Source organism: Scylla paramamosain, chromosome 27, assembly GCF_035594125.1.
Source record: "Scylla paramamosain isolate STU-SP2022 chromosome 27, ASM3559412v1, whole genome shotgun sequence".
NCBI classification, from domain to species: domain Eukaryota; kingdom Metazoa; phylum Arthropoda; class Malacostraca; order Decapoda; family Portunidae; genus Scylla; species Scylla paramamosain.
The window spans coordinates 16,580,193-16,595,098 of NC_087177.1; the positions used below are offsets into that span (position 1 = coordinate 16,580,193).

The window sequence follows — 14,906 nt, forward strand, 5'->3', positions numbered from 1 at the left end:
ACATGACCCCTTTCAGTGGTACCAAATCTACCTTGACCCCCAACTTCATAATCCTTCTAAAAATGCACTAATTTTCAATGGTGCAGATACACTTAAAAGATTAATCACAGCTGAGAGAGCAATTAAAAAAAATTATTATTAATGTTTATCAATGTCTATTTATGCTTATTAACAATGATTGAAAATTCAGTCCCATTCCAGCAAACTAAATGTACATACAGTTGGACCCTCCATGATCCCCAGAAAAAGCCTCCCTGCAAGGGGCTCTGGGGTGGCTGAGTTAGGTTGTTAGGTTAAATGTAACAGGATTTGTTAAATTCTACTTTGACTATGGAGTGACATGGTTAGGTTACATTAGCTTGAATGCAAAAGGATTAGTGAAATCTCATTTATACCCTGCAAGTAGCAGTGGAGATAACCTGCTTGGGTTAATTTAGATTGAAAGCAAAAAGATTTGTTAAATCCACTTACTCATAATGCAGGATGACTCAATTAGGTTAAGTTTAGCTGAATGCAAAAAGATTTGTGAAATTCCACTTATTCCCGATGAATGGGTGTGGAGATGACTTGGTTAAGTTACCTTAGCTTGAATTCAAGATTTAAATTCTGCTTACTGCAAATAACTGTTGGGTGCTGAATGCAAAAAGACTTGTTAAATTACAGTTACTCCCTACAAGGGGCTGTGGGATGACTGGTATTAGCTAAATTAGGTGTTATATTAATTTATTTTTTATCATTATAAAACACACACACACACACACACACACACACATATACACACACTGGTCAATGAGACTAAACAAAAAAAACGAACAACAAACAGAGGAGGAGAAAAAGTTTTTTTCTGGAGAGTAAGAGATATGAGAATAAAGAAATGGTACATCAAACAGTAAGTACGTTATACTAATGTAAATGGATTAATGTCAACAGATATGGAATTAAATGAGCTATTAAAAAGAAATGCACTGGATGTTGCTGTATTATGTGAGACAAAATGGAAAAATGAATGGGAAACTCCTGACACTGGTGATGATAAATATGATTTATGAATGAAAAACAGAAGTGACAAGGGAGGAGGGGGAGTGATCATTCTGACTAGAAACTGTGCTAAAGTGGAGAGGGTAATAAAAAGTGAAAACAAGTCTGAAATTCTACAAGTGATGATTATAAGTGGAAATGGAAGGATAATGAATTATGTAGAAGTGTATGTGCCACCTATGACCAGTGCTTGGCGAAAAGAAGAGCACGAAGAGATGTTGGTAGATGTGTTAAAAGGTCTTGAAAAGATAGTGATGGAAAGTAGTGATATAGTTATTGTTGGTGATTTTAATTGTAGGGAGATAAATTGGGAGACATTAACAACTACTGGAAGTGAAAACTCATCAAGTAACAAACGGTTAAACTGGGCACTGTAAAACTTAATAACTCAATGGGTTCATTGTGATACCAGATTTAGTGGAAGAGATAAACCATCAAGATTTGATTTAGTGTTTACCAAGGACATGGAAATTATTGAAACTATACAATATGATAGCCCTCTACGTAAAAGTGATCATGTGTTGATGGAATCTAAATTGAAAAATGAAAATGTAATCATTGATGAAAATTATAAGGTGAAAATATTTAAATATAGTAAAGCTAACTTTGAAAAATTAAGAAAATACTTTGTTGCCATGGACTGGAAAGACTCTGAAGATGCAGATGTTCTAGAAAAATGGGATGAATTTATAAGGATATATAATTCTGCTGTTGAGAAATTTACACCTAGAGGAGGAACAAGATATAGAAAGGGTAAAGAACGGTTCAATATAAAATGCTGAGAAACTAGAAATTGTAAGCTAAATGCTTGCAATAGATGGAGGAAGAGGAAAACTGAAAGTAGATGGGAGGAATATATTGATGCTAGAAATAAGTACGTTGAGATAATAAGAATGGAGAGAAGAAACTATGAAAGAGATATAATAGATAAATGTATAAAGAAAACAAACTGTTCTTTAGACATATTAATGGGAAAATGAAAAAGAAGGAAGGTGTATCAAGATTGAAGGCTGAAGAAAAAATCTATGAGGATGCACAGGACATGACAGAGGTTATGAACAATAATTTCAGGTCAGTATTTACTGTGGAAGGGGAGTTTGATGCTGGAAGGGATAAGTTGGTGAGGAATATACTAAGTACAGTCCCAGTCAGTTACGAGGAAATACTTAAGATGATGGAAGACCATGATATAAATAAAGCAACTGGTCCAGATGGAGTATCAAACTGGATATTGAAGAAATGTAGAGAACAACTGGCTGATAAAATTCACAGTCTATTGGTGACATCACTATCACAGGGAAGAGTACCAAAAGATTGGAAGAGAGCAAATATTACATCAATATTCAAAGGAGAAAATAAGGAAACCCCACTAAATTATAGACCAGTGTCCTTGACTAGTGTTGTAGGAAAATTATGCGAAAGAACAATAAAGGAGAGATCGATGGAACACTTGGAAAGAGATAAAGTTTTGGTAAGTTGTCAATTTGGATTTAGGAGGGGAAGATCATGCTCCATGAACTTATTGTCCTTTTATTCAATAGTAATTGATATTGTGGAGGAGAGAGATGGATGGGTGGATGGTGTCTACTTAGGCTTGAAGAAAGCGTTTGACAAAGTACCACATGAAGATTGCTATGGATGATAAAAAATTATGGAAAAATTAGAGGAAGACTGCTGGAGTGGATGAGTGGAGTGGATTATCTGGATGATAGAGAGATCAGAACAGTAATACAAGACCACAATTCCTCTTGGCTGAAAGAAAGTAACTAGTGGTGTTCCACTGGGGTCAGTGGTGGGACCGATAATGTTTGTAATATATGTGAATGACACGAATGAAGAAATAGACAGTTATATGAACTTATTTTCAAATGATGCTAAGCTAATGAGAAGGGTAGAAAATGTAAATGATTGTATGGTACTGCAAGATTATTTAAATAAGATACACAGATGGAGTACACTTGGCAAATGGAATTCAATTTAAGTAAATGTAAAGTAATGGAGTTTGGTAAGAGTAAGAAAGGAATACAATATCAATATGAGATGGATGGTGTGAAGTTACAGAAATCAAAAGAGGAAGTGGATTTGGAAGTAACAATTACTGAAAATTTGAATCCAGACAGACACATTGATAAAATTACTGGAGAGACGATGAATTTGCTAAAAGGATAAGAATGGCATTCTCATATTTAGATGAAGGAATGATAAAAAGTTGTTGATTTCCATAAGATCAAGACTGGAAAATGTGGCAGTGGTGTGGTCTCTTCATATAAAGAGGAATATTATAAAATTAGAAAGAGTGCAAAGAGCAGTCACTAAGACGAATCCAGAGTTGAGTAAGCTGACCTATGAAGAGAGATTAAGAATGTTAGAAATTCCTACCTTTGAAAATAGGAGAGAGAGAGAATTTAATAAACATCTATAGAATGATAAATGGTATGGAAAATGTGGACAAAGGATGTTTTATAAATTTAGACACAGAGTACAAGGGGACACAGTAAGAAGTTGAAGAAAGTTAACCGTAGAAAAGACATCAAAAAGTAGTTTACCTTACAGAAGTATGAACAAATGGAATGAACTCAGTGAAGATGTTGTCAATGCCGTAACTGTACATGCTTTTAAGACCAAACTGGATAGATAAAGAGACGGGATACTATGAGATTACTCCCCTCCCATAAACCACAACTAGGTAAATACAACTAGGTAAACTAGGTAAATACACACACACACACACACACACACTGTCATGGTGGACAGAGAAGTCAATGCAAACAGGTGCTCCTAAAAATCCAGCCATCTACGTCACTGAGAGATGCCCTAGTGGAAATACAGAGGTGAGAGTTCACACTGGTTTTACTCGTTGCTGTCCCATCTCCAAAAGTGTTTTGTAGAGAGCAGCTAAATTGTTATAATGAGCGGTGAAGAGGGGGGCTACTTCGGTCTCCACTATGTTGTTTACACCAACAGGGACCATCCCAAAGGTGAGACAGAGAGACTTCTTGGGATTTGGGGAAAAGGACCGAAGGGTTGGGGAAGCAATGATGAGAAGGAGAATTATAACACTGGAAACCAAAATGAAGGAAATGAAGGATAGATTTGGCAAGATGGAGAAGATGGTTGAAACTTTGATCACCAAGAAGGGGGTGTGGAAAAGTGCATATGACAATCTACATTAAAAACTAATGTTATGTGAAAAGAAAGCAATGGAATATGAAGGCAAAGTGGAAGAGTTAAACATAAAACAGGAAAATTGGAAGAAAGAACAAGAGTAAGAAAAGATCGATTCTAGGAAAATTGTGGAGAAACAAACCAAGGCAAATGACACAAAGCTAACAGAAAAAAGTTGTTCAAGTTATAAAACTGAAAGAAAAGTTGGTGAGAGACACGGTGGATAAGAAAAAAAACTGTTGTGGTATTCGGCCTGAAGGAAGAGTGTACACCTCAGTGGACTGAAAGAGAAAAGAAGGAAAAGATATGTGTAGAAAAATCAGTGGAGATATTACAAGAAGAAAAGAGCTGACAGGAGAGATCAAAGAAATTAAAAGACTGGGTAGATGTGCTGAGGGTGGACAGCATCCTATGAAAATAAGGTTTAGGTCACAAGTGGCAGCTGAAAAAACACTGAGTAAATCCTGAAAAACTGACCAAGGTGGAAAAATACAAACAAGGTGGAAGAATAAAAAAAAGATAGAACCAGAGAAGAGAGACATACTATAAATGAAGTAAGAAAAGAAGCAAATGAAAAAAAATGGAAAACTATCAGAGGTGGAGAAAAAGCAATTCTTTTGGAGGGTCATGGGCATGAGGCTGAGAAAGTGGTACAGGAGGGAAGTAAATGTGAAAGGGGAAGATTAAAAGTAGCATAAACAAACATAAATGGACTAATGTCAGCAGTGTTGGAACTAGAAGACTTTAAAAGAGAAACCGGACATCATGGGAATTGATGAAACTAAATTGGCAAGAGAAGGGGATATATTAAATATTGGTGAAGGAAAATACAACCTCTGGATGAGAAATAGATAGAATAAATGGGGAGGAGGTGTGATGCTTCTAGTTAGGAAGGATTTATTAGTGGAATCTGTCACATATGGGGTGGAGGAGGCAGAAGTATTGAAAATAAGCTTAAGACAGAATAACGGAAGGTACCGTAACATTGTGGTGACTTATGTTCCCCCCTATTCCAACTTTTGGAGAGAGGATGAATATAAGAAAATGCTTCAGGACACAAGGACATGTTTGGCAGAGCTGCTTGAGGAAAATGATGATACACTCCTGATGGGAGACTTTAACTGTAAAGAGATATCTTGGGAGAATTGGACCACAGAAGGCAGTGAGTCATCATGGGGGGAACAAACTACTAGACTTGGCTATTGAAAATTTCTTGACATGGGTTACAGATGACACAAGATCTAGGGGAAATGAAGCACCTTCAAGGCTCGATCTAATTTTACGTCAGCAAATTACACCTCTGCTAGAGGTCGCTTCCCCATGAGATACGCTTTGCCGCTTCACGCCACCAGTTGCTGTGTTTCCTTCGCACCGTCCAGATGGTTTTCAGCAGCTGCGAGTTTGGCAGCCTTCTTCCCGTGATCCTTCTGGAGCGGAAAGGCTTTGCTACAGCCTGTGACCCAGTTTGGGGCTGGCTGCAACACCACCCGTGATCCGTTTAGGAGCAGGGAGGGAAGTGCTTTGTTGATGCACTTGTGGAGCTGACGACTCTCACATTGAGCTGCACCGCCGCCTTGCTGTCGCTGCCACCATGTCGGATGTCCCGGGCAGTTCCACCAGCAAACAGAGGTCGAGTAAGGAGGGCGATTCTGAACATGCCAGGCATGTGAGGAAAGGATCCTCGCATAGGAATAGCTCCAGGAGCAGCCCTTCTCAGTGGGAGGCTCTTCAGGGCGAAAACAAAAGGCCCCAAGGTCACGTCTGGTGATGGCGGTGACTCTGCTTCCCAGCACACATGTTCCCTGCCTTCTAGCCCATGGGATGAGACATCTGCACCGCCCTGGCACATGGTGATGGACGCTTTGGCTGCTTTACGTAGCGATATGGAGAAATTGAAGTAGGAAAGAAACTTAGGCCCCAGTCGGGGGGCTGATGACACCGCGGCGGCCGCCAATGTAAACATTGGCCCTGCTGGCCGTGTGGTGCCTCCCTCGGGCGCATCCACGGGATTTTCTGGCTTTACTCCAGCTGAGCATTACCTTTCCAGTGATGATTGTGTCTCGCAGGATGACGGGCAGCCTGACAGTGTTCTCCTGCAGTGTGCCAGGGCTTATGGTCCTGTGGATGAGGTGTCTGATGGTACTGACCAGCATGTTGCTGATATGGTTAACCATGTATTTGTTCACGGCTTGCAAGAGGAGGAGTATAAGGAGATTTTGGAGGATGCTGCAGCCAAGAGGCCAGACAACTGTCATGCCTTAGCGCCCGTGGATTGCAACTCGCAAGTTTTAGATGCACGGAAGACAGATGCCAAGAAGGCAGACTTCCGTCTGAAGGATGTTGGAAAAGACATTATTAAGGCTGCCACAATTTTGACTAAGTCACTCACAGTGCTTGACAAGATCACCCTGACTGGCCAACCAGATGTTGCCCAGGAAGTGGGCATGCTTACTGGTGCCCTGGCACTCCTGGGTCATGCTAATCACAAGAACAACCTGGTTCACCAGTTCATCCTCAAGCACAAAATTAACCAGAAGTATGCTCACCTCTGTTCAGACAAGGTGCCCATGACTCGTCTTCTGTTTGGGGATGATGTCTCACTCATTGAGGAGTCTGAGAAGTTAAGGAGTAAGATTGCTCCAAGGAAACCGCTCTCTACCTCGAAGTTTGGTCCTGGCAAGTTTAGGGGCTCTTCTGGGAAACTGCCATACAGGGGTTTTATGTCCAGGTTTCATCCATATGGCCAACGCACGCATGGTCCCTGGAGTGAGCACCGGCAATCCTTCTCACGGCAGGGTCCTGAGACAAAAAACTCCCGAGGCCGGGGTCACAATCCCCGGCAGTAACTGAGGTGAGTCATCCTTTTCAAGCTGGCAGACTTCACAATTTTGTACATGAGTGGCTTGCCATTACCAGTGATCCAAATATTTTATTGTTCAGCATTGCCATTTAGATACCGATGTTGCTAACATTGATCCCCTATTTGCTGAGGAAGTTGAGTATGTGTTTAATGTCGATGAAAAGGAAATTGTTTGCCAGGAAATTGTACAGCTTTTGGGTATGGGGGTTATCAAGGAGACCCTGAGACAGGAGGGGCAAATTCTTTCCCCCTATTTTCTTAAGACGGAAGAAGGATGGTGGGTTTAGGATGATCCTTAACCTGGCAATATTTAATAAATTTTTAGATGAGGCACGCCTATTATTCTGTTAAGATAGCTGAGGAGCAACAACGTTTTCTGTGTTTCAAGTGGCAAGGAAAAATTTATCAATTCACGTGTCTCCCTAATGGGGTTGTGGATGGTCCCCATCTGTTCACTAAATTAATGAAACCTTTTTTTGCTGTACTTAGAGAGAAGGGACATATCATCACGAGTTTCATTGATGATACTCTTATTTGTCACAGCACTTTTGATGGATGTTGTGAGAGTGTGCGTGCCACTGTTGACTTGCTCAAGAAGTTAGTTTTCTGTATTAACGAAGGCAAATCTGTCTTGGTCCCCACTAAGCGCTTGGAGTATTTGGGGGAACATTTTAGATTCTGAGACTATGACAGTAACATTACCTGATCGTAGGATACACAAGATACTACAATGCTGTGAGGAACTGTTACATAGTGACAGAGCCAAAATTCAGAATGTGGCCAGAGTTGTTGGGCTATTAGTTGCAACTGTTCCAGCAGCAGAGGTGGGGAAACTGCATTACAGGCGGTTAGAATGTGCTAAGATTGCTGTGTTAAAAGACACAAAAGGTAACTTTGACAAGTGGATGGTGGCCACTCATGAGATGAGATTGGACTTGCTTTGGTGGGTATCTCACATTGCATTGCAAAACAGACAGATTTTACGGAAGGGTACAGAATTGGAACTGTATACTGATGCATCGAATTTAGGTTGGGGTGGCCACCTCAATTAACAAAAAGTTAATGGGAGATGGTCATTATCAGAATCTGCCTTGCACATCAACACAAAGGAACTCAAAGCCATCTTCCTGGTAGTGCGCTCATTTGCATCTCTTCTCAAAGGACAACATGTTCGGGTGTTTTGTGATAACACGACAGCGGTGAACTATGTCAATGAAATGGGTGGCACACGGTCCTCACTGTGTAATGACATTTGCCGTGACCTTTGGGAGTGGTGTGCGGTGAATGATACCTGGCTTACCTGCTCTCATGTACCGGGTAAAGTCAATCTCATGGCAGACGCTGCATCTCGGACATTCAATGACAGGCATGAGTGGAAATTGAATGAAAAACTCTTTAGGGCCCTTTCTGAAGTATTTGGGGTTCCGAGCATTGATCTCTTTGCTTCTAGACTGAATGCTCAAGTGACTCGTTTCTGCTCCTGGAAACCTGACCCAGAAGCAGAACATTTTGATGCCTTTTCCATCTGCTGGTCGCAGTTTGAACTAATCTACCTTTTCCCACCCTTTGCTCTGAATGCCAGGTGCCTACTGAAAATTCAAGCAGAGTCAGCAAAGGGGTGGATGGTACTGCCTCTCTAGCCTTCCCAGCCCTGGATGGGGACTCTACTCACTTTGCTGGTCAAGGAACCACGGCTGATTCCAAGGGGGGCACACGTCTTGCGTCACCCATCGACGGAGAAGGAACACCCCATTCTCTGACACACCCGACTGATGGCTTGCCTCTTATCCAGCAACGTCTGCGAGACAGGGGCATTTTTCAGGCAGGTACGGACATCATCCTTGCCTCCTGAAGACCTGCGACTGTGAGGCAGTACCAGCCACATGTCAACAGGTGGCTACAGTTTTGTAGTAGCTGGAACATCGATCCCTTTGCTCCCACTGTAACTGATGTTGTGAATTTTCTGTCACTTTTCAGAGGTGTTGGTTATACTTCAATCAACACTGCCAGGGGTGCACTTTCCTCCCTGGGCATTACTGTGGATGGTTGCAGTGCAGGAAGCCATCCTCTTGTCACCAGGTTCTTAAGGGGAGTTTTTAACTTGCAGCCATCTGTCCCTAGGTATGCAAGAACTTTGGATGTTCAGCAGGTGCTACAGCATCTGCGTGCCATGGATCCTTTGTCCTCCCTCTCTTTGAAGGACTTAACACTGAAGCTTGTGATGTTGATGGCACTTACGCAGGCTGCCAGAATACAAACTTTGCACTGTTTGTTGCTGAGGAATATTAGTTTTGGGCAGGATTCTGTTTGTGTTTGGTTAGGGGAAACTATTAAACAGTGCAGGCCAAAGTTCAATGTGCAGTTTGTGACCTTTAAAGCATATTCTACAGACATTAGATTGTGTGTGTGTGAAACTCTGAAAATGTATATTGCTAGGACAGAGGAGTTCAGAAATTCTGCAAATCAGGAGAATGGGAAGTTACTCCTAAGTTTTATCAATCCCCACAAGCATGTAACGAGGGACACTGTTGCAAGATGGATTCGAACAGTGCTCTCTCTGTCGGGCATAGACTCCAGCCAGTATTCAGCGGGTAGTGTTCAGCCTGCAGCTGCATCAAAAGCCAAAGCCATGGCTCTACTGATTAGACACATCATGGCAAGGGCTGAATGGTCCAGGGCTGCCACTTTTGCCAAATTCTATGACAAGGAGATTGTCCCAAGTCACAATCCTTTCCAAGATGCTGTCCTTCAATAGTCTGTTCATTTTGTTTGCATAGGAGATGTTGTCTCTTGTCATCTGGTCCATGGCTATGTAAATTTCTTATTATATTGAAGTTTGGTTACTGCTTGTATCATTTATCCTCTCTGCATGTCTACAGTTCGACATCCACATGGCTTCAAAACCTCACGGGGAAGCGACCTCTAGCAGAGGTGTGATTTGCTGACGTAAAATTAATGAAGTACATGAGACTTACCATAGGTCAGTTGAAATGTGCTTCGAATTTTATGAAGCAAATCACCTCTGCTAGAAGGGAGCTTTCACATGCCTGCCTCTCGCACCCTACGCTCTGTAGCGTAGGGTGTAAAATGTTCAGTTACTTTCATGTGGTTGGTCGTACTCTTTAAAGTCTGGTGGCGTGAAGCGGCAAAGCGTATCTCATGTGAAAGCTCCCTTCTAGCAGAGGTGATTTGCTTCATAAAATTCAAGGCACATTTCAACTGACCTACAGTAAGTCTCATGTACTTCATTAATTTTCACCAAGGAACAAGAAATAGTAGAAGACCTTAAATACATAACCCCAATAGGAAAAAGTGATCATGAGTTGATTCAGTTCACAGTTATGGATAATAACCTCAGTATAAGGAAAGAGGACCACAGAAGAGAATGGCTAAACTACAGCAAGACTAACTTTGGACAACTTAGGGAGTATTTCAGTGAAGTGAATTGGAACATAGTTATTCAAAAGGAGGACACAGAGGAAAAGTGGACAGCTTTCCTGGACATTTATAATAAGGGAGCAGAGAAATGGGTACCCAAAAGATCAGCATAGAACCCTTTCAAAAAAGATTGGTACAATAGGAGATGTGCAACAGCTAGAATGGAGAGAGAAAAAGCATGGAACAAGAGGAAGAAAAACAAGAGTCTGGACCTGTGGAACAATTACATAAGGAAGAGGAATGAATATGTCAAAACTCACAGAGATGAGCAGAAAAGTTTTGAAAAGAATGTTGTGGAGAAATGTAAAGACCAACCAAAATTATTTTATAAATTCATCAATGGAAAATTTTTAAAGAGTAAAGACGAAATAAGCATGGTAAAAGCTGGGGAAGAGAAAGTGGATGACCCAAAAGAGGTAGCTGAAGTGTTTAACAGATACTTCCACTCTGTGTTTACTAAGGAAAATTATTTCAGAGGTGAGAGGACAGTGTTAGAAAAAGGGACTGACCTAAAGGAGATTAAAACATCAGTAGAAGTAAGGAATATGTTGGAAGACCTGGATGTAAGGAAAGCAATGGGTCCTGATGGTGTATCGAGTTGGATTTTAAAAGAGTGTAGCTCACAATTAGTCTCAGCGCTGCACAATATAATTAGCACCACCCTGGTAAAAGGTAGAGTACCCATATATTGGAAACGGGCAGATATTACCCCAGTTCACAAGACTGGAAGTAAATAAGATCCATTAAATTATAGACCTGTATCGCTCACAAGTGTGGTGGCGAAGACTTGTGAAAAGATCATCAAGAACAGATGGGTGAAATACCTAGAAGACAACAAGATGATAACAGAGAAACAGTTTGGCTTCAGAAAAGGAAGATCTTGTGTTACAAATTTGATAAGTTTCTACTCAGGAATAATAGATATAGTGCAAGAGAGAGATGGATGGGCCAACTGCATATACTTAAATCTGAGAAAAAACCATTTGATAAAGTTCCGCACATAAGACTAATATGGAAATTGGAAAAAAAATTGGAGGACTCTGTGGATCAGTTAAAGTAGATGACTGACTTTTTTGACAAACAGAGAAATGAGGACAGTAATTAAAGGCAGCAGGTCGAACTGGAGAACGGTAATAAGTGGAGTCCCACAAGGTTCGGTACTTGCACCTATTATGTTCACAGTTTATGTAAATGATATGACAGGTGTAGAAAGTTACATGAACCTTTTCGCTGATGATGCTAAGATTATGAGGGAAGTAACAAATGAAGAGGACTGCCATGTTTTAAATCAGGATTTAATTAAGATAAATGAATGGTCATTGAGGTGGAACATGGAGCTTAATGCTAAAAATGCAGTGTGATGAGGTCTGGAAAAAGTGTGAGAAGACCAGATGGTAACTATTACTTAGGGAGTGAGGAAATCTCTATAAGATCAGAAGAAAAAGACCTAGGAGTAATTATTACTGATAATTTGTCGTTTGGGAAGCACATGAACAAAATTATAGGAGAAACATATAATCTGCAGAGAAACATCAAGATAGCATTCTCCTATATTGATGAAGATATGATAAAAAAAAACTGAAAACAACAATGATACGTCCGAGATTGGAGTACGCAGCATTAGTGTGGTCACCAAGTTTGAAAAAGAATACAAGAAAGTTAGAAAGAATCCAGAGAGCTGCAACTAGAATCCCTGCAAGGTTAAGAGAGTATAGTTATGAGGAAAGGTTGAAGAGATTGGGCCTGACTACAATAGAAAAAAGGAGGGAAAGAGGTGATTTGATAGCAATATCTAGAATATTGGAAGGAATGGAAAAGTTGGACAGAGAAGACCTCATGATACCAGATACAAGACACAAGAGGACATGGAAGGAAACTAAAAAGGAGTGTTTGTAGAAGAGACATCAAGAAACATATCTTCCCCAACAGAAGTATAACAGTGTGGAATGAACTTAAGCATGAGACTGTGTGTGCAAAAACAATTCATAAATTTAAAGAAAACCTAGATAAAAGTTGATATGGAGACGGGATGGCACGAGCCTAGTGTGGCTCTTGTCCTGTATTTCACAACTAAGTAAATACAACTAGGTAAACACACACACACACACACACACACACACACACACACACAGACTTCCCAAAACATCATTTAAAATGGATTTCAGTGTCATGAGCTACAATTGCATTATAGTAGTTTTATTTCATGCTTTATTTACATATTTTGCCTCATGTTCTTTGAATGTGGTAATTCTTATATGCATGCCATCAATAACACTGACAATACCAAGGATCACACAACATGCAAAAATTATTCTTGACTCCTCTTGATGAATAAAGGCGTGTATAACCCAAAAAGGAGAGAGAGAGAGAGAGAGAGAGAGAGAGAGAGAGAGAGAGAGAGAGAGAGAGAGAGAGAGAGAGAGAGAGAGAGAGAGAGAGAGAGAGAGAGAGAGAGAGAGAGAGAGAGAGAGAGAGAGAGAGAGACAGAGAGAGAGAGAGAGAGAGAGAGAGAGAGAGAGAGAGAGAGAGAGAGAGAGAGAGAGAGAGAGAGAGAGTGTTTGAGTGATGGCATGGAAAATGGTTTGCTACATTGTACTGAAGTTATGGCCTTCATCTGAATCTTATTCTTTGCAGTGTGACTTCCTAATGCATCCCTCACAAAATCTATCACATATAAAATGCCACCAGGGGCAGGCAGAAATCACCTGATCAGCTTGAGCATTACTATACTCATGGAAGGTCCCTTTTGTTTGCCGGAAAGTGAGCTGTTGTCATCTTACTTGCTAAAAATAATTTTAGACACTAGGAATACTGCCACACCAATCCTTAGTTGCTAAAGACTTTCAGCTCCTAAAGGCAACTGTGTATTATTTTCAGGAATTTTTAGCCTTAAAAGTAAAATTGACCACTAAAATTACTGATAGCCTGCAAAGAGTATGTATATGGATCCAGTACAAAAAGATCAATGGTAATGTAGTATTAACATAGAATGGAGAAGTGCATAAGTAAGTTAACAACAATAATAAAGAAATCACTGATGGAAAGTAAAATTCAACAAAAGCAAGGACTATATAGTGGGAACCATAACAGAGGTTTATCACATTTAATGGACAGTACTGGCACTGACATAATAGGGGTTCCACTTCCCCCACATCCTCAGCAAGCTCAGCAACCCATACAAGCACAGAAATGGCAGGCCCCTCCACCTTCCCTCTAAGAAGCATCAACATCAACTGCAATAGCAATAATATGACAAGCTCATAAATAGACAACAGACATCAAGATCAACAATCAAAAGCAACAGTGAAAAAGCTAACCCTACACCCACTACTGGAATAGACTAAACACCATCCATGCAGGCAGCCCCTGAACCATCTCCAGCAGATATAAGGTGGATTTCAAGTTATTCCAACCCTATTCACTATGGCCCCCTCCACTACTCATCCTCCAAGCCTAATCAATCTGGCCTCCATATACACATGCAAAGCAAAATAAGACTTTCCTTTATTAGAGAAAACAATAAATAAAAAATTATTATAGTATCACTAGTAACATGTAATAAAGGCACATATATTTTTCCTGCTGACAAATTAATTATATTATACACTGCATAGGATAAGAAAAGTTAATTTTTTCATTAAGACAGCATGCAATCCAAGTACAGTCAGCCCTCAACATTCTAGATTCAACATTAACAGACTTGATTCACAAATTGGCATCAAAAGGGAAAAGTATGCAAACTAAATTCCTCAAGAGTTGCCACCAATTCAAATCTCACACACACCACAGCATAGCTCACCACACACAAACACACACACACACACACACACACACACACACACAGTGAGGCCCTAGAGAAGTTTGGAAGGGGACTTCTGAATCATCCACGTCTCAGAAACATGCTGTTGCCTGACGCGCCTCGCCCTACCCGTGCCACCAGACACCACAATAAGATAACGCCCCTAAAGGCGCCACGTACGGACCGGTACAGACTCAGTGCGATTCCCACCATGGTGCGAGCCATCAATCAATAGTCTCTTCTAGATTTGACTTACCTTTAGGATTAATGTCAAGTATTCCCCCACCCCAATGTACATTTTCAGTTTGTTGACTGCCTAAAGAATAAACCGTTTATTATTATTATTATTTATTTTTTTACATTCCCTTGACTGGCCAGTAGCATTGCAAATTTCACAGCTTTCTGGCAGCCAATTGTGCACACATTGAACTGCCTGCTATCAATCATCTCTCCCTCATCCTCACTCACACATAATCATGTTCATGGTAATATCATCATATTTTCACCATGGCCCTTAAGAAACCTTCCAATACCATATGAATATAGCACATCTGTTTTCCAGTGATGATGATACAGAAGCAGAATGGAAGAGTGTGTGGTGATGAC

The 14,906-nt window shown here is 40.5% G+C and overlaps 2 protein-coding genes across 3 annotated transcripts in view; one reads left to right on the top strand and one right to left on the bottom strand.

The window, feature by feature from the left end:
* Window positions 1-13,753, bottom strand: part of LOC135114291 (small ribosomal subunit protein mS33-like) — a 59,414-nt gene extending 45,661 nt beyond the window's left edge. Inside the window, 1 exon segment of the mRNA XM_064030180.1 lies at window positions 13,629-13,753. Within this exon segment, the coding sequence (XP_063886250.1) occupies window positions 13,629-13,731 (103 nt within the window). The 5' untranslated portion in view covers window positions 13,732-13,753.
* Window positions 4,846-9,942, top strand: LOC135114290 (uncharacterized). Of its 2 annotated transcripts, XR_010275481.1 has the most exons (3): window positions 4,846-7,054; window positions 8,646-8,889; window positions 9,041-9,942. XR_010275481.1 is itself a non-coding variant. In XM_064030179.1 (2 exons), the coding sequence occupies exon 1, from the start codon at window positions 6,366-6,368 to the stop codon at window positions 7,047-7,049; it is 684 nt and encodes a 227-aa protein (XP_063886249.1). In that variant the 5' UTR covers window positions 4,846-6,365; the 3' UTR covers window positions 7,050-7,054; window positions 8,646-9,942. The 2 variants fall into 2 exon arrangements, 1 of the variants encoding a protein (XP_063886249.1); XM_064030179.1 differs by having other exon boundaries at window positions 8,646-9,942.
* Window positions 13,754-14,906: the final 1,153 nt, after the last annotated feature.

Excerpts from the sequence above, each read along its gene's own strand:
- LOC135114290 (XM_064030179.1), top strand. The coding sequence starts at position 6,366 with ATGGTTAACCATGTATTTGTTCACGGCTTGCAAGAGGAGGAGTATAAG.